Here is a 23,762-nt window from a genome sequence, read left to right as displayed (position 1 = left end):
GCTTGTTTGTCTGTATATTTAAACCTCTGTGCTTCAGTTGTTGGTTGTCGGTCGTTGTTTAATGTAGCGGTTTCCTGTCCTGAGTTCCGTGTTCTGTTGTTTGTCTGGATTTCCTGTTTGTTTTATTAAATTAGTGCTTGCGTATGGATTCTCTCTCTGCTTCATCCTTGCCTCATCGTAACAGAACGACCGACCAAATGATGAATCCAGCAGCATTTTTGCCAGTGTCTCTTCCCCAGCCACCAGAGAAAGGACAATCTTTTGAGGGGACCCGGTTGGTCATATTTCGTGGGTCCCGTGGAGGCCGCAGTAGAGGAGGTGGTCGAGAGGAGTCCCGACAGCACTCTCCATTCTGGCCCCTCTTCGACCCTGGGTTGGTGATGTCCAGCCCAGGGCCCTATTCGCCACTGGTTCCATCCAGCACAGAGCCATGCTGGTTTCCGGTGGTCCCGAGTCCGGTGGTCCCAGTTCCGGTGGTCCCGAGTCCGGTGGTCCTGAGTCCGGTGGTCCCTGTTCCGGTGGTCCCAGCACTTCACCCCAGTCCAGCCGAGCCCGCACTTCACGCCAGAGCTGCCGAGGCCAAGGCAGTACGCGTCGTGCCCGCCGCACCTGAGACTGTGAGCATCATGCCCGCCGCGCCTGTAACTGACAGCGTCGTGCCCGCCAAGCCTATGTTCGAGGTTGATGACTTCAGCGATCTTCCTCCTCTCATTGGGCCTGCCGAGCCAGAGCCAGAGCTTCACGTCAGTCCTGCCGAGCCAGAGCCAGAGCTTCACGTCAGTCCTGCCGAGCCAGAGCCAGAGCTTCACGTCAGTCCTGCCGAGCCAGAGCCAGAGCTTCACGTCAGTCCTGCCGAGCCAGAGCCAGAGCTTCACGTCAGTCCTGCCGAGCCAGAGCCAGAGCTTCACGTCACTTCTGCCGATCCAGAGACTGTTCACGTCGCTTCTGCCGATCCAGAGACTGTTCACGTCGCTTCTGCCGATCCAGAGACTGTTCACGTCGCTTCTGCCGATCCAGAGACTGTTCACGTCGCTTCTGCCGATCCAGAGACTGTTCACGTCGCTTCTGCCGATCCAGAGACTGTTCACGTCGCTTCTGCTGATCCAGAGCTTCACGCCAGTCCAGCCAAGCCTGCACTTCACGCCAGCCCAGAGTCTCCTTCGCCGCTGGTCCCGCCCAGCTCAGAGTCCTCTTCATCGCTGGTTCCGCCCAGCTCAGAGCTCTCTTCGCCGCTGGTTCCGCCCAGCTCAGAGCCTTCTTCGCCGCTGGATCTGCCCAGCACAGAGCCCTCACCGCTGGATCTGCCCAGCACAGAGCCCTCACCGCTGGATCTGCCCAGCACAGAGCCCTCACCGCTGGATCTGCCCAGCACAGAGCCCTCACCGCTGGATCTGCCCAGCACAGAGCCCTCACCGCTGGATCTGCCCAGCACAGAGCCCTCACCGCTGGATCTGCCCAGCACAGAGCCCTCACCGCTGGATCTGCCCAGCACAGAGCCCTCACCGCTGGATCTGCCCAGCACAGAGCCCTCACCGCTGGATCTGCCCAGCACAGAGCCCTCATCGCTGGACCTGCCCAGCTCAAAGCCCTCTTCATCGCTGGTCCAGGACTCTTTACCGGGGAGCCTCCCCAAGAAAATTTTGGGGGGGGGCAATACACCTCCGGACCAGCCCGATCCGCCGTGGCCGCCCGAGGGGTCTTCACCGCCGTGGTCGCCCAAGGGGTCTTCACCGCCGTGGTCGCCCAAGGAGTCTTCTCCGCCGTGGCCACCCGAAGGGTCTTCTCCGCCGTGGCCGCCCGAAGGTTCTTCACCGCCGTGGCCGCCCGAGGGGTCTTCGGACAAGATGGCCGACTCCACGCCTGTGTCTTCGGACAAGATGGCCGACTCCACGCCTGTGTCTTCGGACAAGATGGCCGACTCCACGCCTGTGTCTTCGGACAAGATGGCCGACTCCACGCCTGTGTCTTCGGACAAGATGGCCGACTCCACGCCTGTGTCTTCGGACAAGATGGCCGAAACCACGCCTGTGTCTTCGGACAAGATGGCCGAAACCACGCCTGTGTCTTCGGACAAGATGGTCTCCTCTGAGCCGGTGTCTGTTCCTGTGCCATGGCCGCCTGAAGGGTCGTCTCCTCCCTGGCCGCCTGAAGGGTCGCCTCCACCCTGGCCGCCTGCACAGCCTGCTCCGCCCTGGTCGCCTGCACAGCCTGCTCCGCCTGCTCCGCCCTGGTCGCCTGCACAGCCTGCTCCGCCCTGGTCGCCTGCACAGCCTGCTCCGCCCTGGTCACCTGCACAGCCTGCTCCGCCCTGGCCTTCTGCCCTGCCGGAGTCTTCAGGCCCTCTTCCGCTCCACGGGCCTGGCCCCCCGTCCCGCCCCCGGACCCGCCTCAGACCCACCACCCTCCTGGACTTTTATTTTCTGAGGAGTGTCTGGAATCCACTCCTTAGGTGGGGGGCTATGTAATGTTTCCTGTCCTGTGTTTCCCTTGTCTTGTGTGCACTTTTGTTATTTCCTGTTCTGTGTCATGTTTTGTAGTCCTTTGTAGTTTTTCTTGCTTATTAGTTCTCCCAGGTGTTTCTAATTAGCCACACCCCCTTGTTATCTTGTTTAGCTTGTTTGTCTGTATATTTAAACCTCTGTGCTTCAGTTGTTGGTTGTCGGTCGTTGTTTAATGTAGCGGTTTCCTGTCCTGAGTTCCGTGTTCTGTTGTTTGTCTGGATTTCCTGTTTGTTTTATTAAATTAGTGCTTGCGTATGGATTCTCTCTCTGCTTCATCCTTGCCTCATCGTAACACCCTGTAACTACACAGAACAAGGGGGTAACAAGCGGCACTTTAATTTACAGCCCGCAGGAGTTACACTTACCCTGTAACTACACAGAACAAGGGGGTAACAAGCGCCACTTTAATTTACAGCCCGCAGGAGTTACACTTACCCTGTAACTACACAGAACAAGGGGGTAACAAGCGCCACTTTAATTTACAGCCCGCAGGAGTTACACTTACCCTGTAACTACACAGAACAAGGGGGTAACAAGCGCCACTTTAATTTACAGCCCGCAGGAGTTACACTTACCCTGTAAATACACAGTTGAAACGGGTAACAAACACTACTTACTATGTAACAATACGAAACAACACTATTTGCACAGTAATTACAGAGAAAGGTACTCTTATTAAAAAAACAAAACAAAAAAAACTTTTAATTACACAGTATATTTGCCCTGACATTTAAGTGTCATTGCAATACAATGTGATAAGGTAAGTATAAGTACTACATGGTACGTTTTAAATTAAAATCATAGCAAAAACTTTTTTTTTTTTTTTTTGGCTTAACGTTAAGTAGTTTAGTAAGAAAAGCCAATAAATAGCATTGCCAAAAAGTTTAATTTTCAACCCACAGATGTCAAAATTAACCTGTAACTACATTGCACAAGAACATATTTTGCCAGAAATGTGATAAAAACTTTTATATACAACAGATGTAAAATTTTTGCCTGGAATATATACAGAATAGGTACCTGTTAGTTTTAAAATAATTACATTATAAATAATTTGCTTATATATCTGTACCCCTTTAATACCCAAAACGTAACATATTGTTACCTTATACCTACACGGAGGTACACTATAATTACAGAAACGTACACCGTAATTTCAGTTTACTTACGAAGTTCTTTGCAGGTTGTATATCTGCTTGTTACCCCTTTATTACCCAAAACTTAACATATTGTTCCCTTATACCTACACGGAAGTACACTATAATTACAGAAACGTACACCGTAGTTTCGGTTTACTTACGCAGTTGTTTGCGGGTCGTAATATAAAGTGTTACCAGTAATTTATATAAAAAACAAATATTCTCATCTTGTGAAATCTGTATTAAAAGAGAGCGATTCCAGTCGACCTAATTACAGCTAATTCAGATGTAATGTGACTCCGCCCACGGAGAGCGCGCGCTATTCAAACGCAAATGGTTGAGGCAATCCTGTGAATGCCCCCATCAGCTCGAGAAAAGTTTATTTAGATCATTACTTGTTTACACCGTCTTGCAGCGCTGTGAGGAATAATAGGCTACTAATGGAAAATGTCCCTCAGAAGTGCGGGTATATCGAGGAGCGAGCTGAGGAATACTAGTAAGTTTTTTCCTTCTCACGTGAATTTCTTCACGTGGGTTTCTGTTTATGAATGAATAAACGGCAGAGATGCACGCTGTTTACCACAGCTGGCAAAGACAGTTTAAATTTAAATCGCGTGTGTGAATGAATGATGATGTTTTAGCAAACTGTATTGCTATACTGAGATGAGTAAAAAATCGACTGAATGTTGAAATAAAATGTAGGCTATTTGTATAAGCAACGTATTAAACTGCAAATTAACAATATGCCCTAATATTTCATGAAAACAACGTTACAGTCAGACGAAATATGAAAGACAACATTTTGTTGACTAGATTTGGGTACAGTTTTTACTGTAGAATATATTGCCACATCAAATAAGCTTTTGTTTAGCAATTTCTATATATAAAATACTATTTTTTGTCAAAAATAAAGTCATCAACTAAGATGTTAGCTGTTCCAATGTTGGCTATATTCAAACTAATGAATACATAGATAAAATGTAGGCCTATAATCTTTTTTTTTTACAAAGAAAGAGTACACTTGAAATATTGTTGAAATTGTAATTATTGTTGTAATTGTAACCGTTTTAATAAAATAGCAAAACATATTTACAAGATAGATGTAAGCAAAATCTTAAATGGTCAATATAAGTCTTCTTCTAAATATATCTTTTGTCCTTGCATTGTGGCTCAGTCAGTGTCACACCTGAATGAATGGCTAATTATGCAGAGTGGGTGTATTCTAGGGTGTAAACCACTCCTCGTTCACGCCCCCTCGCATATTGGCTTTCCAAGCAAAACCTGTTTTACATCAATTTAAATCAATGTATGGTTTTATGTGAACGATAAAGCAAGACTATTTTCACATAATTTTGAAGAAAAAACTCTAGGCGACGACATCCATTAGTCAAAAGTCTTATTGCCACATATTTGGTATGTGTTTTGTGGCCTTATTTCAAAAACTAAAATTTTTAGTTTTTTCGATAACCACGCATAAACATTATTCTCTCAAAAATGAAAACATGTACATACATGTGGCTCACATATTATTGTAGTCCTGTTTGTGCTATATAGAGTGAATTTACACCTTTGCCATTAATATGTTTATAAGCAACTGAAAAAAGCACAAATGTCAGAGCATGTCAGAACACCCCCAGGGCCCAAAAAACCGCTCAGACTCCAGAGGGTTAATCACTGCAGGTTTAGGTGTTCTCCCCATCATGCTGTTTAACCCCTGCCATGCCATCCTCACATTCCCAAAGGGTTATTTTTTGTTCTACTTTGTCCTTGTAGTGAATTTTTGCCATCTTAGCCTTCCTTCTAAATTCTTTCTGTAGCTCCCTCACCCGGAATGTGTGTCACCTTCTAAAAAAGCCTTCTTTTTTAAAACCAGACAGATTTTCATGTCCTTGGTGACCCACTGCTTGTTATTTGGAAGTATTGTTATTTGTTTAGTTGGAGTTACCACGTCCTCACAAAATAAGATGTAAGAGGTTATTACATCAGTCAGTAAATTAAAATCATTCCCGCAATCCTCAAAAAACAAACCCTAATCAGTCAACTCAAAACATCCTCTCAGTGCTTCTGAAGTCTCTTCGTTCCAAACATTAAAGGCCATGGTGCAGGTTAAACACCACTGTCGATTAATGGGTACATAATGAAGTCAAGATATGTATATAAAGTTAGAAATGTCTCCAAAATGGTGTTAAAGTCCAGTTTTTGTAGTTTTTGGTCAGTAACGGTTATTTTTTACGCAATTCGGCGATGACGTCACATGAGGTAGACGTGGTGGAAGGTAGCCTCAGCCTTGCTCAGCTACTAGAACTAGTTCTAGCACTGACTATGGCGTCTAACTGGGATGAGGAAGAGGTGGCAAGACCCACAGTTAACATTTATGATGGCCCACAGCCATATCATTTCGAACCGATTAGACGTGAGAGGGCGAATGAGGAAATACCGAGAGCTGATGGCCGTCAAAGACAAATAAATGCATGGTCGGAGGAGAATGACTGGAGAGTTGGTGGAGTGTCCTGGTGAGTTGCTACCATTTAGAAACGCAGCAATGACCGCTGGAGCTAGTAGTCTATGAACAGCAGTGCATACAATAACAACTTTTTTTTTACTCTCAGTGAATAGCATCGCGTGAAAGTCAACGTTTTCTTTATATCTAGTGACAGTGATTATGTTGTTGGCTCAGATAAGTACCCTAAACTTAGTCAGAAGATCTATAAATAGAAGGCATATTATGCTAGCTATGGGCTAGCTTGACAGTCCCACCTGTGAACCCCTAGTGTTTATTTCTAAGCTTTTACCTCTTTCTCCGGTGAAAATGTTGTTTGCAAACGTAGGCGACACCGCGTAGGCTGGTCATGTCTTTAGTGTGATTATTGTTGATAGTGCCAACTAGTTTTCCTCGTGACTGATTGTCATTGACACCGTCAGGCTTACCGGGAGAGGGAGTGAGTAGTAAGTAGTAGACTGTGTCTCTGTGTTTGGCAGGTGTCTGTGTGGGCAGTGTCGTCCCATGGAAACTGTGGTGGAGAGGTTGTGTTGTAGGGAGGTGAGCGCGTTTTGGTCGCTGGTCGAGGACCTCACCCCGCGGCCAGCAGATGTAACGTGCCTAACGCAGCATCCTGGATTTGAGGCATGCTGCCTGAATCCGTTTGTGCTACACATAGCATACTCACACTTCAGGCAGGATCATGGTCCCCTTCAAGCCAGCACGCACGAGTAGGTTCATGGTTTATGTTTACTTTACCAATCTTTTTACACTGAGTCCTTTGAACAACAGCTATAGGTGACAGGAGATATGTTGCATACACAATAAACATGCATAAGAGACAGGCTTAAAATGACAGTTCCAACCTACTTACAGAATTTTAAACTTAAGAATCTTTCCTACTTATCCCTAGGCAATACCGGTACACTGCGTACAGGCAGGCTATACGCTGAGCTTATGGAGTTTTAGGCAGGAGTATAAGGAAGCCTCTACCCTCTTGTGTGGTTTCAACCATCAGACAACAATTCCAAAGTGGTGACCAGACCTATCAGGGCTTTCAATGGCCTCGTTTGGATGAAAATGAATTAAAATAATTGCTTAGTCTGTTGTGATCGCCCAATTGCCCTTAAAATGTTATAAAGTACACAGAACACATGAATTTTGATAAGAAAAAAACTGTTTATTGGCATTGCTTGTAATGGTTACTGAACATTTAAACATTTACTGAACAAGGACAAAGATTACTGAACAAAGACGCAGGATGGAAGTAAACAAATCTATATAAAAAAAGGCACAAAACATACAAGGAACACTGATGAAGGGCTAGACCTGAAACGTTTGCACATTGTTTCTTTTGCCTGCAATAGTGTGGTCTTACCTGAGGGTCAACTGATGGTTCTCTTTCTCTCTCTCTCTCACACACACACACACACACACACACACACACACACACACACACACACACACAAACTATTTCATGCATGCATATGCAGTGATACATGCAAAAGCACATCAAGTAGACACACAGTGAGCCCAGACAACACCGCACACATAGGTTGACAAGGCACAGGTAAAATGATTGGTAAATTATTTTGAATTACATACAACAAATTTCATGCAAATAACAGACAGAGGAGCAGACATGCAGCATGCAGGACCCCTTGAATGGGCCAGCATGCAGGAAACCACCACCAAATGAGATGACAGGGACAGAAGGAAAGAAGATAACTAACAACTAAAATAAATACTTACAACTAAATCATTGGACTTGTCTGTAAAAAAAAAAAAAAAAAAAAAGTGAAATTAGATTTTCTTGTAGCGTGACTGCCGGGCTAGGTAGAGGCTGACGGCCTCCTCCTTAGGAACCTGTTTGAATGATTTGGCGATGGGGGCGGGTGCATCGGAGGACAAATTGGCGCTAACCTCTCGAAGAGCTGCAGGTGAATTGGTGTAGCTTTCCCGAAGGGCCTTCATTAATGATGTTGCAAAACCTGCAGACATAATAATAATAATAATAATAATAATAATACTGTTATAAAGATCATTGCCACTGATCACAGATGTCTCGTGCGCCATCTCAAAATATGATAGAACTGCATGACACTGCTTACCGTATGAGGCTGCCTCTTTGATGGGACGCACAACATGGGCACCTTTTCTGAAGTGCGGATACCTCACGCAGTACTTCTCCGTCCCATCACTTCTCTGTGTTGTCTCGCGGTTGGCATTGTGATTGTAATGCAGCGCCGCCAAGAGAAGCCTACAAAATAACACATTTGAGATTTTTTTTTTTAACTTGGTGTATGTATGACAAAATACTACAATAGGCATGATAATGGGTACTATTATTACTATAAAAGGCATAATAATTGGCAGTATTATTCCATTGGATAGCACTGACCTGCTATACATCCCAAGGTATGAAAATCCTGTGTGCTTGGGCGCGAAGTGCAAGATGAGGGAGTGGTAAGCCTCAAGGGAGAAGGTAAGGGGCCTGTTTCAATAAGGAGGTTCAACCAACTCTGAGTTAAAACTTGAACTCTGAGTTGACTTACCCTGAGATAGGAAACTCTGAGTTTTTGGTTTCAGAACAGCTGAAATGAGTTAGTTCAATCAACTCTGAGTTGACTGACTCTGAGTTAAGTGTGTGCACCACAACTATAAAAAGGCATTATCAATGGAGCGCAGATATTATGAGTCACATGGCAACAGCGCCAGACAACAAGAGGTCTGCATATTTCTCACCAGCAGAACAGGATGAGCTTCTGCAAGCATATGGAGAGTACAAACATTATTTCGTTTATAAGTTATAAGTTTACATTTTAATTACTGTTATACAGTGATGGGTGTAATTAATTACCAAGTCATCTAAATACTGTAATTTAATTAAAGGAATTACTCTTAATTCTTCTGTAATTTAAAATTAAATCTGATGTAATTGTATTAGACTATAGAACAATTCTGTATAGGCTATTTAACATACATTTTTAAAAGGTATATTTTTAATGTAACCTTCTCCCTCTACACACTTGGGTCAATTCAAGAATAATTCATGCAATTGTATATTGTTTATTTGAAAGCATTAAAAGTGCTGTTTCTTGTCTCTCCTTGTATTGTTCAAGTGTTTAAGGTTGACATGGGATTTAGTAATTAATAAGTAGACCAATAATTTCTAAAGATAGTCATTATTACATTAATCTAATTACACTGTTGAAGATGTCATTTGTAGTTAGTAATACAATTAACTTACCCAACTGTTATAGTATCAGAGGTGAAACTGGAAGAACAGTGTGTTATTCAACCTAATTTTAATTTTCATGTAGGTGCAATCATGCAGGCATTAAAAGAACATGGCAGCAGCTAAAAAATTAATATGAAAACATAATTCATTCAAGTAAGGCTTGAGCATATCATGGGTGTAAGCTACCTGACTTTACAAACATTTGACATATTACATTTTCGGCTGAGGAAATTCCTGGAGGGTCTTCAGACCCAGTCCCAAAGATCCAAGGGCCTTCATAAAATGTAAGAGGTTTACATATGTGTTATTTTTTATATAGGCTATTTTTTATATTTCCATATATTTTACTTTGGGTTAGGATTTTTGTTGATCTCAATAGATTCTGGTGGTAATATCTGTCTTTTGGAGCCTCCTGTCCCAACAGAACCCCAGGCAGTTGTAAGTGTCCTACTCAATACACCAGAAATTATGACAAATAGTGTTATGAAGTGTACTCAACCAAATGCTCATCACATGGGTATAAAGAGTTCCTGCTGCCACAGAGAGGCCTACAGAGGTAATGTTAATATTATGTGCCTACACATCAAACAATCTACACATTCACATGTTTTCACATTAGCCACAGTAGCCTATAGAATCTAAGTTTAAATCTAAGTATAAACGGGTATTCTTATCTCTCCCCGCATCCCCAGAGTGTGGAAGAACAGCAGGAGGACGGTCCATCAACTTCTGGTGCACAGATGAACAGTTCAGTGATTTTCAATAAATATTATAATTTATTAAATTATTAATAAAATATTAATTTTCTCAGAGTTTTCACTTAACCTCCTTTCTGAAACAGGTCCCTGGTGCTGTGGAGACAGCTGTCGAACATCTTTCAGTAAGGCAGTCCTCATGATTATGTTCTCCAACTTTACTGCTGCCAATGAGCCTGCGAAGACCAAGACAGGTAGGCAGGGAGGTAGACAGACACACAGATGGAAAACGTACAAATAGACAAGAAGATAGATAAACAGACAAAATTTATTTGTTTAATGGAAACCCATGAAATTGTCCTGCAAATGAATTATAGCAAACATAAACAGTAAACAGAATGTTATGAGATTGCCAGGGAATGAAAAAATAATTTCATCACAAAGGTCACATGTCAAAGCATCCAGACAATCACTCAGACAGCAAATACAACAAAACTGTAGAGCGTGCATAATACCACATACTGTGTGTACTGTACCTGGGTCCAGCCACTCTTTGTTGCGCTGATCCCCGTCTAGAGGCCCATGGGCACAACTGGAGAAGGCATGGGTGTCATGGTCATGGATGTCCTGGATGTGGTTGACTAAACTACTCCATTTGGCCTCCATGACCGCTGGGTTGCCATCTGGGGTTGAGGCTGCAGTCCATTTCAGAGGTGGGTAAACTGCGTTTACTTGCGTTTAGCCTCCACTACAGCCCTGGCGACACGGTCACGGTCACATATATGTGAAAGAGAACCGTAGCAGTCTAACACAAAACGCAAACACACTATTGTGAAAGCCGCTTGATGATCATCACCACTGATCCAAACACTAAAGTTAGCCATGAAGCTTTCATGACGATATGGACATTTACTTCAGGGCAATTTTGTTTTGGCTCATATTCGTGAATCACGAAATATGCTCTTCTAATGTCAGAGTGATCATGCTTGTAGTGGAGGCTGTGTCAAAGGGAACACGGTATGCAAAAAATACACAGAGCTAGCTAACACGCAGCTTGTAAACATTAACGTTAGCATGATGCTTACCGTGGCAATATTTCGCTTGCGGCAGACGGTGTCTCTCGACCTCGGGACAGGGCAAGCAGAGAGGTTTGGATTCACAGACGGCACGGCGGTAGGAATTAACTTAGCCATCCTCTCACTCTTTAAACCAAGTGAGACCATATTGGCATCCCCTGAATGGTAATCCTCCTCCTTGAAATGCACGCTGCATATTCTCGAGTCGGCGGTGACAGAGCTAGCTGAAAAATCTGCCCGCCTAATCTTGACAAATTGCACCCAGCTTCGTCCTTGGGGAAACAATGGACCCTATGTCCAGTTTTGCTGGAGTTCTTGCACCCGGCACAAACACAGTAATAAACCATTTTGTCTATTTATTATCTACTCTTTCTCTTTCTCTAAGCTATCTGTTATGCTATGCTATCTCTCACTATCTATCTATGCTATGTTATGTTATGCTATGATATCTCTCACTATCTATCTATCTATCTATCTATCTATCTATCTATCTATCTATTTACTTATATATCTGACACTGTCACTATTTTCCCTAGCTGCTACTCTCACTACTCGTCTCACTCTCTCTAAATGGTATCAAGGCGGGCTTTCGTCTGTCGTCCAAAGGCGAGTACCTCAAGTGACATCATGCAATGCATTGTGGGAGAAATAAGAATCATCGCTAACTGCTAAAATATCACCTAATTTCCTTATTATATTTCTTTTTTGTAATACCCTACAACATCAAATACAATGGATAACTGTTGAAATGTTTATTACCAACTAGAAAATTGCCAAAAAAAAAAAAAAAAAAAAAAACCTGCACCATGGGCTTTAATTTTATTTTTTGGTGGTGCACCCCTTTTAAGTTGTGACCTGTACTTTGGCAACAACAGAATAACCTTATGGTCAGAACGACCAATAGGAGGACGAGGTTTTGATATATACGCATCTGGAATGTTGCCATAGCACAAGTCCAGTCTGTTGTGCATTCTAGTTGGGACTGTAACGTATTGCTCCAGGTTAGGTAGATGTGTGGTGAGGTGACGTCGCATTTGTTAAAATCCCCCAGCAGAAATACTGGTTGTTCGCCAGATTGGTTGACAGCCCTATTGTAACTGTCTGTTATATGTTCAGCAGCAAGTGTGGAATCCGGTCACAGTGATCTGGGAGAATTTTTGGGGTAAATAGTGTGGTCTGAAAGACACAGTCATTATTTCAAAGTGCTTGCAAGCAACACTCAGTCTCTCTCACAGTGAAGTTGGTTGCCCACTTGTTGTTGACAGCTATACAGAGCCCGCCCCCAATTGACTTCCGTGTTTTACGTACATCCCTGTCAAAACGTATGATGTTAAAGCCATCCAGATGTTTCTGTAAAACAGAACAAACTTGTTTGCCTGTAGTCTGAATCTGACCTCACGAGTGTGGACAGCTCGTCAGCCTTATTCCAGGCAGGTAGCGGTAATCGTCTAACTCTTCTCCTCATTCTGTTGCGAATACCTCCTCTAGACCCTCGTTTCCTCCGTATTCGCCTCCGTTTGCTGCCACGTATTAACTCCGGAGGGATCTGTGTTGTGGAAAGGGATACCTGCGATGGCTCAAAGTCAAGCCGGCTCAGCTCAAGCAGATGGTCCCGCGTGTACACGGTCCTAAGAAAAGTCAGTTTACACGGCATAGACTCAAAATTTTGAGCCAGATGTACGCTAAGTTCAGCACTGTTGTTATTGACATTTTGTCAAACGTGAAAACACACACTTTGGAACACAACACAACGTGGAATAACAGAGCCTGACCGCGTCGGGAGTCGCGTTGACGTAGAGCACCTCACCAAATACAAAATAAATCATTATCTCAACTTAATATGATATTTGAGATCAATTATACTTAATATACATTCAGTGCACCGAAAACATTGCATTTAAGTCACACATAAGTGTACACAATATTTTATTTGTATAATAAGTACACCTTATAAAAGTACTATACTAAAGTGCACTTTTTTTCACAAGGGTATAGTATGCCTACGTGTATTGCATTAGCTTAAACTGGGAAGAGTCATAGCACTTGCATATTGTTGTCGTCCTATTGTTAGTTTAACTGTAAATCGCTTTGAATAAAGTGTCTGCTAAATGACTAAATGTAAAATTGGCTTGACATTGGACAGTCGCACATTTAGGGACCATCTCTAAAGTTGCATAAAACATTGGCATACACGTTTCTAACTTCAATAGCAAACTTAAACTATTTGAATAATATGAAAAATCCAAAGGGTGCGCATTATGCCTGACACTACATGAGTTGGTTTTATGACTGTAAGTCGTTCTATTCAAATGCTATCTAAGTTAGAAGCCGTATACAAGACAGTCCCTAAATGTGCGAATGTCCAACGTCAAGCCAACCTTATGGCAGTCTATCACTGGGAAACGCTCAGCATTAAGCTTTGCGTGTTATTCTGAGTCCATCTGCTTGCCTGCGATTTTGGTCTTTTATATTACTGTAAATAGTCCATTAAGCTACGTTAGGTGTTTTATATGTCCAGAAGGGGAATCCTGAAGTATTGAGGGGAACCCTTATAGCCTGCATGCAGCACATCACCACAATATAAAGTTAAGGCAACTAAACAACCAATAGAAATATATGTCAACCTCAAAAATGTAACATTGGATCTGTACATCCACATCAGGGAATAACATTATAATCTCGTTCACGGTAGAGAAAGATGCATGTAGGCTACACAGGAAAAGTAACCGTGAAGACACTGAATTTAACATAAAACCATCATTATTACCATCATAATAATCACAAATACACTTACGTTGCTGTAAACGCTTTTGCACCACCTACTGGCTCGGTCAACTAACAGCAGATGGAGAATATGCTCGCCAATCTACTGCTTTTCCTGCAGTTCCTGAATGTCAATGTTGAATTTACTGTCGAATCTGAACCACTGAATTTGTGGAAGCGAATTTGCAAAGCGAAATAAAATGGACTGAAAATTGCCTGTTAAATATTATAAGTTGTATTTTTAAACAGTTTGAATATTTTGGAAGTGAAATATGAAAGGTGAATATGGATAACTGAATTTTAATAATGAATGTGTTTGAAATGCTTTTAATTGAAATATTCACAGCTTAAATATTCAACCATGTTGGATTTCAGACCATAAAAATGCAAGCCCTAAAAATACAATGCATTAAAATGCAAGCATGGTTAATGCAATGCCTATTTTTTTTCCAAGTAGTGCAATTCAACAGGCTTTTTTATTTTAAAAAAACATTTGACATTATTTTACTTCCATACTAGTACTTATTTAAATGCAATGATCATCCCCCACCTTTTGTACTGCATTACATCCTGGTCTCAGGCATGTAAAACAGTCATACAACCTTTATAATCTTTGTATAAAAACTGTCTCAAGATCCATGACAAAAAAAACACATCCTTATCATCACTGTCAAATACTTGTCAAATATGATAGTCAAGTCAAGACAAGTCATCTTCATTTATATAGCGCTTTTAATAATGTAGTTTGTTTCAAAGCAGCTTTACAGAGATAAACATTTAATTTATGGTAACAGAGATTGTTTTGGCTTTATAGCGGTTCTTTAAAAAGTTATTTTCCAGCTAAAGTTAATTTTGATTGATTCGCTTCCGTCGAACTACGATCATTTGTTATTAAATTAGGGGCCGCTAAGATGACATAATTCTCGCTATACAGACTTTAAACGTGAAAATGTGAGAAATGCTGATGGCGTTCACATGAGCATTAAGAATTGGTTCTATAGTAGTTATGTGTGTTTGAATATATGTACACGTTTGTAATTCCCTACAGACCAAACCTAAACAAATTACTGGTCTTTCCTTATAAATTTTGATAAAGAATTTTATTTTATTTTGTTACTTCGGGGTAGGTCCGCGAAAATTTTTTCCCGAAAACGCTTTATCTGTAGAGTGGGAAAGGGATCCTCCATAGGGAGAGACTAGTTGGCACTTCAGCACTGCGTTGTCATCGGGTCCAGGCGAAGGTCCTTCGTCAGATCTGGATACGGCCTGGATCCGGAAGGCTGCGGGAAAACCTCGGGATAAACAAAGACACTAAAATTAGTGTAGATTCCATTCTTCTTATGATGTAACAAGTACAGGATTTATGGGAAGTGTTCCCGGTTCCGGCTGATCTAATCTCTGCAGGCTAACATTGAATTAAAGAAGTCTATAATGTGCTATGTGTATGCTAGGTCAAGAGATGTGTTTTTAATCTGGCTTTGAACTGACAGAGTGTGTCTGCTTCCCGGACAATGTTAGGAAGACTGTTCCAAAGTTTTGGTGCTAAATAGGAGAAGGATCTACTGCCAGCAGTCGATTTTGATATTCTAGGAATTATTTACTGGCCGGAATTTTGAGATCGCAATAGACGTGAAGGACTATAATGTGTTAAGAGCTCGCTCAAGTACTGCGGAGCTAAACCATTAAGTGCTTTGTAAGTAATCAGTAATATTTTAAAATGTATGCAATGTTTAATAGGGAGCCGGTGCAGTGTTGACAGAACCGGGCTAATATGGTCATACTTCAACGCTATCTCACGGCCAATTTGTACGAATTCGTACGAATGATAAAACGTTCGCTAATTCGACTAAATTGCTGACAATTCAGTATCTCGGGCCATCTGGTCTGCTCCCAGGTGCCATAAAGTGTCCGAAAGCACTCTAAACCCAGCCATGATGGAGCCATGACGGTAATTTAGATTGTCGAGAGTCTTGATTTACATATCTCAGTTCAGAGTGTAAAAGCAAGAAGGGAATGTGCCTTGTGTGCAGGGAGAGACAGAATCATGATTCTAACCCATTTGTTACAACGTCTCTACAATTTCAACATTTTCGCCATGAATAATGCTGGCTTCTGGGTTAAAACGGTTCTTTCTACTATAACTATTATATAAGGTATTATAATTGATGTTTTCCATATGGCAGGGATCTGACCACACTCGATACACATCTGAAAAAGTGTTGTAAACACCTCACTGAGCTGGTCCGCACAATAACACAAAACGCGACCACAGATGGAGTCAGGGCCAGCAGCTTTACGTAGGTTTACTTTCTTGAAAAGATTTGTGACATTACCTTGTGTTATCACTAGACCATTCTTTGGAACCAAAGATTCCCGCATTTCAGAGATATTATTCAGGAAATCAGACCTTTCAAAACGAGAAAAGAAAGAATTAAAGCCATTTGCCAAGTCAGCATTTTCAACACCATTTACATGAATGACCTGCTTGGTCTCACAGGAATACTGATTAATTAATGCCATGGATTTTATACCTGTCCATGCTGCCCTAAGGTCCCCTCTACAATACAGGCTTTCAATTCTATTTCTGTAATTCATTTTGGCCTTCCTTATTTCTACCTTAACTTCTCTAGAAGCTTCTTTTTTCTCCAATGGGTTTCCTGAATAAATATTCTTTTCTTTTTATTAATGGCAGATTTAAGTTCTTTGGTCACCCAAGGTTTATTATTTGGGAAAATAAACACTTTTTTAGATGGGATTACTGAGTCCATGCAGAATGTGATATATGACGAAACAGTGTCTATAAGTTCATTATTATCATCACAACCATCATAAAAACATTGCCAGTCTGTACACTCAAAGCATGCCTGGAGAGAGGAGATGCTGGCCTCTGACCAGATTTTCACTGTCCTCTCCTCCCGCTCTAGGCGCCTGAAGAATGGTTTGTATACATGTGGTATAGTGAAATACATGTGTATAAACAGTAGGTGTCGCTAAAGTACCAGTTGTTTAGTAGAACATGAATGTAGAAGAAGGTGCACATGGAAGATAATAAAGAGTGTATAGACCAACGTCAATCTCTCTGCAGATTATTTCTGTGAACTACCAACCCGATCTCACGGGAAAACGTACAAATTTTACAAAGTGGCTAATTCGTACGAATTCATACGACCTCACTCGTACGAATTAGTACGATTTTTGCAAAATCGTACATATTTTACGAATTGGCCAATTCGTATGAATTCATACGAATGACCTACCCCTGACCCCGCCCCTAAACCTACCCATCACGTGGGTTTAGACAAATCGTACAAATTCATACGAGTGAGGTCGTACGAATTCGTACGATTTAGCCATCTTTTTATCATTCGTACGAATTCGTACGAATTGGTCGTGAGATAGCGTTGGAACTACACAACATATTGGCGACGAGGATGGCTTTACTTGCTCTCTCGCCCCCTCCTGCATTTTTGGAAACTCCGGGTGAGCCGACCATACCGTTTAATTCATGGATTCTTATGTTTGATAACCACGTGATTGCACTGTCGGCAGAGGAAATACCGAAGAAGAGAAAGCGTGCTTTGCTAATTCATTGCTTGGGTACGGAGGGACAGAGAATTTTTTATACACTCACTGTGGCGGATGATAAATATGAGACTGCGCTGACTGCCTTACGAGCATTTTTTGTTCAGAAAGTGAACGTGGTTGCTGAGAGAAATAAATTTCGTCAGTGCGCTCAGAGACTCGGTGAACCTATCGAGCAATATGTGGCTGCCCTGCGTGAACTGCTTGTGAACTGTGAGTTCGGCGCGCTAGATGATGACATGATTAGAGATCAGATAGTGGAGAAGACATGCACTCCACGAATTCAGGAACGTTTGCTTTTGGAAACGGACCTCACTCTTCAAAAAGCAATTACTATTGGGGCCTGCAGTGGACAAATTGAGTCTGCAGTGGCGGAAGCTAAAGCTATGGAGCGCACTGAAGCTTCAGTTAAAGTGGTGCATACTAGCTCACGTGACTGTGCAAAATCGAGGTGGCGACAGAAATCTACTCCACGTAAGTCCACAATTTCTCATCCAATGCCGTCAAATGAATCACAGAAAAAGATGATGGACGCAAAAACATGCTTCCGTTGTGGAGCTACTTCACATCTTGCAAACTACCCCAAATGCCCAGCCAAACAGTCTTAATGCAGACAGTGTGGTAAAGTTGGACATTTTGCTAGAGTTTGTCGCAGTTCTGCATCCACATGCAATGTACAAGAAGTTTCTGCACCCGAGTTGACTGTCTTAAGCATTGAAACGCCACTGCCGCTGAAACAGAAACATAATCTTGCATGTAAGGTCTCTTTGCACACTGACTGTGGGAAATCGGTCGATGTTGAATTACTGGTGGATACTGGTTCAGATGTTTCCATCCTCCCAGAGCATTTGTACCACCAACACTTTGCAGATTTCTCCCTTGCTGTGCCAAATGTTCGTTTGGTGACCTATTTGAAAAAGACTATTCCAGTTTTAGGGTGCCTTGCCATTACAGTTAGTCATGAGTGTCACCATACGCAGGCTTCTTTCTACATTGTACCAGGCGGAACGCCATTACTTGGCATGGATCTCTTTACTGCTTTGCATCTTGAGATAAGGAATGGATCTATTGCATCGTTTGCAGAGGATGGTCAAACTACTGTTAACTTCACTGAGCCGTCGGGTGTGGCTGCTGGTTTTGTACATAAAGTAAACGTGCGTTCAGATGTGCTGCCAGTACAACAGAAATTGCGCAGATTGCCCTTTGCAGTGAGAGATGCAGTCACACAAGAGCTACAGAGGCTAGAATCTGAAGGGATCATAGAAAAAGTGGTGTCATCACCGTGGGTGTCACCGCTGGTGGTCATTCAAAAGAAATCTGGAGGAATTCGACTTTGTGTGGATTTAAGAGAACCAAACAAAGCTGTCATCATAGATAGTCACCCACATATTGAAGAAGTTTTTACAGAACTACGTGGGTCAGCTATGTTCTCTACAATAGATCTCCAGAATGCATACCACCAAGTGACTTTGCATCAAGATAGTAGGGATCTGACAGCTTTTGTTACCCATGATGGACTCTTTCGTTTTACACGGGTCCCTTACGGTCTGGCCTCAGCACCTAGTGCTTTTCAAAGAATGATGTCTCAAATTTTGGCTAGTCTGGATGGTGTGCAATGTTATTTAGATGACATCATTGTCTACGGTGAGAATCCGGAAGTACATGAGAAGCGACTACAAGCTGTACTTTGCCGTTTGCAAAGCAGTGGTTTGAAGCTAAATGAGGAAAAGTGCCACTTCAGGAAAACTGAGCTGCCTTTTCTTGGCCATGTTATTTCAGCTTCAGGTTTGCATCCAAATCCAGATCATGTTCTGGCTATACAACAAGCACCAGCCCCTCATGATGCACAGTCATTGCGTTCTTTTTTGGGTCTTGCAGGCTGGTATTCCAAATTCATTCCCAATTTTGCAACATTGGTAGAACCTCTCCGTGCACTGCTCCGAAAGTCAACTGGCTTTTGCTGGACAGAGGAGGCTCAGGAACACTTCAGCCGTGTGAAAAATCTCATCACTGCTAGCCCAGCTCTTGCATTATTTGATCCTTTGTTACCGACGACAGTCACAACGGATGCTTCAGATTATGGCCTTGGTGCGGTGCTTACCCAGTGTCATGGCAGTACTGAAAGAACAGTTGCTTTTGCATCTAGAAAATTGACTGACTGTGAAAGGAAGTATTCGACAACAGAAAAGGAGGCATTGGCATGTGTTTGGGCAACAGAAAAATGTCGCACCTACCTATGGGGCTGCCATTTCACTCTTTGCACTGACCACAGTCCCTTATCTACACTGCTTTCCACAAAAGGCCTCGGACGTGCAGGTATGAGAATTGCCCGATGGTCTGCACGTCTTCTGTGTTTTAATTACAGTGTGGAATACAAACCTGGCCGAGACAATGTCACAGCTGACTGTTTGTCCAGACTTCCGCTTCCATCAACTGAATACAGCCAATACCAAGAGCCTGAAATGGTGGCGCTACTGTCTCCTGAATTTGCAGCTGTTACTGTAGAGGAGCTGAGGTCTACTTGCGATGCCTGTCCTATCCTTCTACAAGTAAAGACCTGCATTGAAAAAGGGTGGCCTCGAAGTTCAAAAAGCTTGAATCCTGCTTTAGCTCCATATCATCGTCTCCGAAATGAGCTGGCTTTACAAGATAGATATGTAATTCGTGTTACACATCGAGTGATCATTCCAGAAGCTTTACAATCAAAGTTCATCCATCTAGCGCATGCCACTCATCAAGGGATGGTGCATACAAAACAGAGACTGAGGGACTTGTACTGGTGGCCTGGCATGGACTGTCAAGTGGAAAATGCCATAAAAGCCTGTTCCACCTGTCTCCAGTATGACAAGACTGCTATTACCCATGCAGCTCCACTCTGTCCTGTGCCTACCCCAACATCTGCTTGGGAGAAACTGGCTATTGATGTAGTTGGGCCTTTGAATAATGCTCCCCAAGGTTGTCGTTTTGCAATGACACTTATCGATTACTACAGTAAATGGCCAGAGATTGCGTTTGCACCTGATGTCACTTCTGCTACTGTTGTGAAGTTTCTGTCTGCTGTCTTTAGCCGTGAAGGAAATCCACTTGAACTTGTAACTGATAATGGTTCACAATTTGTTTCGGCTGAGTTTGAGGCATTCCTTGCAGACAGAGATATTTTAAACACTACCGTAGCTCTGTATATTTTCCACAAGCGAATGGTGAGATTGAACGCTTCAACCGAGTGTTCAAAGACTGTTTGCAAACTGCTAGTATTGAAGGTAAAGAGTGGAAAGCTTTTGTGACAGAGTTTCTACATACATACAGAGCAACTCCTCATGCTGTGACAAAATTGTCACCTGCTGAACTTTTACACAGCCGTCAAATTCAGACAAAATTGCATGTGGCTGGTCTTCCAATTGTGGGCCCAATCTTGTTCCTTAAAGAAAGGGGAATATGTGGTATAGTGAAATACATGTGTATAAACAGTAGGTGTCTCTAAAGTACCAGTTGTTTAGTAGAACATGAATGTAGAAGAAGGTGCACATGGAAGATAATAAAGAGTGTATAGACCAAAGTCAATCTCTCTGCAGATTATTTCTGTGAACTACACAACAATACAGGCATGAGATAAACACTGCCATGGTAAGAATCACCAAAAGAAGGCATAGGCAGAGATTTGTAAGCCCCACTTACTGAGCCATAGCATAAATCTAGCATAGTGTTCTTCTGTGTTGTAGAACAAGTCACATACTGTTCATACGTCCTCAAAGTCTTTTTTAAATTGCAATGATTAAAATCTCCAAAGATAAACTTAGGTGCCTCTGGGCAGATAGAGTCCAGTTTATGTATGACGTCAGCGATCAGCTGGGCAGCAACTGTAGCACTGGACCGTGGGTGAATGTACACTAATGTGTAAAAAAGCTGTTGAAATTCGCGAGGCAGATAAAAGGGAAGGAGAGAAATAGTCAACAATTCCACATCTGTGGTACATATCTTCTCTCTGATCACGACAGTGTTACAGTACCTTTCGTTCACGTAGAAGCACACGCCTCCTCCTCGGTTCTTGCTGGTCCTAGAGACAAAGATGAATTAATGATATTAAGAAGATGATCTGTGACCTCTGGAAGCATTTCTTTCAGTAGCTTAGTCGGTATAGGGTCTAACATACATGTTGTCAATTTAGATGATTTAACGAATTTAGAAAATTCTCCTATACCCGGGGGCATTCCCAGACCAACCGTCTGTATGTATTATTCTCGTGCACTGACTCGTTCACTAAGCTGAACAGCCAATCAGAGTTCCCTCTTTCACCGTCGGCCCGATGCCAATTCAACATGTCGAATCGGCCGAAAAAAAGCCGACAAGGACCAATTTCAGCTGACGGTGCAGAACACAACGAGGAAACTTAGTCGGTCAACGCACAAAAACTGCCTGACGGCCGACTGTTGGCTTGGTGTGTTCCAGGCTTAAGATGCTGCTGAACTGTTTAAGTGTGTTTGCTGGGGAGGGAGGAGACAGAGAGTAAATAAGCAGATGGCCTCCCCATTTCAGTTGTTTTGCAAACCTGTTTGTTTGTAATTACAATGGACATCACTTTATCCATAATCCTGTGAAATTTCTATTTTAAAATCGTTATCTTTTTTTAAATTTGTCATACTTGCCCAGGGACTACAGGTGGAAATTAGCAATTGTTGCTATAACCTGGCCCAAGACATATTCTCTTGTTTAACAAGTTTAATGTTTATTTGTGCATTGTCCCTGTTTCAAATAAAACAATTTCCATTCCATTCCATTTTATATTTTGTAATTAATAAATACATTGATTTGAAATTCCTTTGACTACTGTACATGTTTGACAATACAGACATTAGTTATGTGGTGACTGCATCCATTTCAGATGTATAGAATACTTGTTTTTCCCAAAAACGTATAGTTATAGTAGCCCCAAAGTATTTCTAGTGACACAGATTTATTGCTGTGGATTAATAGTGCGGGCCCTGTGGGGGCTTAGTGAGGGCTTCCTGGGGGCTTAGTGAGGGCTTCTTGAGGGCTTAGTGAGGGCTTCCTGGGGGCTTAGTGAGGGCTTCTTGGGAGCTTAGTAAGGGATTCCTTGGGGCTTAGTGAGGGCTTCCTGGGGGCTTAGTGAGGGCTTTCTGGGGGCTTAGTGAGGGCTTCCTGGGGGCTTAGTGAGGGCTTCTTGGGGGCTTAGTCAGGGTTTCCTTGGGGCTTAGTGAGGGTTTCCTTGGGGCTTAGTGAGGGCTTCCTGGGGGCTTAGTGAGGGCTTCCTGGGGGCTTAGTGAGGGCTTCCTGGGGGCTTAGTGAGGGCTTCCTGGGGGCTTAGTGAGGGCTTCCTGGGGGCTTAGTGCAGGCTTCCTGGGGGCTTAGTGAGGGCTTCCTGGGGGCTTAGTGCAGGCTTCCTGGGGGCTTAGTGAGGGCTTCCTGGGGGCTTAGTGAGGGCTTCCTGGGGGCTTAGTGAGGGCTTCCTGGGGGCTAAGTGAGGTCTTCCTGGGGGCTTAGTGCAGGCTTTATGGGGGCTTAGTGAGGGCTTCCTGGGTGCTAAGTGAGGGCTTCCTGGGGGGTTCCTGGGGGCTTAGTGGGGGCTTGGTGCGGGCTAAGTGAGGGTTGCCCCTGATGGGGGCCCTTTGGCTAGCCCGTAGCCTAAATAACCCCGTGGCTACCCCGTAAAGGGCCAGTGCAGGCTTGTTTGCAGGCCTCGTAAATTCAAATTGAAACAAAACTCTTGGGAAAATAAATGGAGCATAAAAATATGATAATTCAGTCAGAGCGAATCCCTCTTCAGGTGCTCTTCACTCACTCCACATGGGCAAGAATATTCATACTTCTTTATTTATAGCAAATTATGATAATATTCCTATTACACACAGATGGCTATTTATAGTGAAACATATAATCACAATCTCCATGTTTCCTGTATTCAATAATCAGGCAAGATGAATATCTGGAGAGTTTATGTGACGATAACTCTGAAGTGTCAATGAAGGAAGAGAAGCAGAGATTAAGAGGCAGTGATATAGTGTTTTAGCAGATCTGGTTTAATTTGATTATATTACCCTCAAAACACATCTAAAACACACCAAGGCATGCTGAGATTAATAATCCATAAACAATCCTGCACCTAGATATATAATAGATATACTGTCATTATCAGATACTGTATAAAATGTCCAAAAAACAAACCTTATCACACATGACTTCTGTTGTTTGGCTTAAATACATTTCTGCACAATTCCTTTTTTCTTCACTTCAATCAACGACAAATAAGTAATATTTAAAGTGTTTCTGC

At 42.7% G+C, this 23,762-nt stretch overlaps 1 protein-coding gene and 1 long non-coding RNA gene across 2 annotated transcripts in view; one reads left to right on the top strand and one right to left on the bottom strand.

Moving 5' to 3' along the window:
* The window catches only part of LOC309492584, a 335,811-nt gene that overhangs the window by 240,657 nt on the left and 71,392 nt on the right, over nucleotides 1-23,762 (top strand). The gene's annotated exons all lie outside the window — the stretch shown is intronic.
* On the bottom strand, nucleotides 6,832-10,770 carry LOC309492507 (uncharacterized protein). The gene is made up of 6 exons (XM_082161527.1): nucleotides 10,592-10,770; nucleotides 10,206-10,291; nucleotides 8,521-8,606; nucleotides 8,231-8,379; nucleotides 7,986-8,110; nucleotides 6,832-7,891 (listed from the first exon to the last, which is right to left on the bottom strand). The coding sequence occupies exons 1-6, from the start codon at nucleotides 10,719-10,721 to the stop codon at nucleotides 7,874-7,876; spliced, it is 594 nt and encodes a 197-aa protein (XP_082017653.1). The 5' UTR covers nucleotides 10,722-10,770; the 3' UTR covers nucleotides 6,832-7,873.

The sequence above is a fragment of the Leuciscus leuciscus genome, assembly GCF_965113295.1.
Source record: "Leuciscus leuciscus genome assembly, chromosome: 2".
NCBI lineage: Eukaryota > Metazoa > Chordata > Actinopteri > Cypriniformes > Leuciscidae > Leuciscus > Leuciscus leuciscus.
The sequence above is the reverse complement of the archived record's forward strand: the minus strand, read 5'-3'. Positions and strand labels throughout refer to the sequence as shown.

Bases quoted from the DNA above. Each gene is read 5' to 3' on its own strand.
- LOC309492507 (XM_082161527.1), bottom strand. From the start codon at position 10,721: ATGGAGGCCAAATGGAGTAGTTTAGTCAACCACATCCAGGACATCCAT. The intron at 8,380-8,520 runs GTCAGTGCTATC...GTTATTTTGTAG, and splicing joins TACCTTGGGATGTATAGCAG to GCTTCTCTTGGCGGCGCTGC. The intron at 8,111-8,230 runs GTAAGCAGTGTC...TTATGTCTGCAG, and splicing joins CAAAGAGGCAGCCTCATACG to GTTTTGCAACATCATTAATG.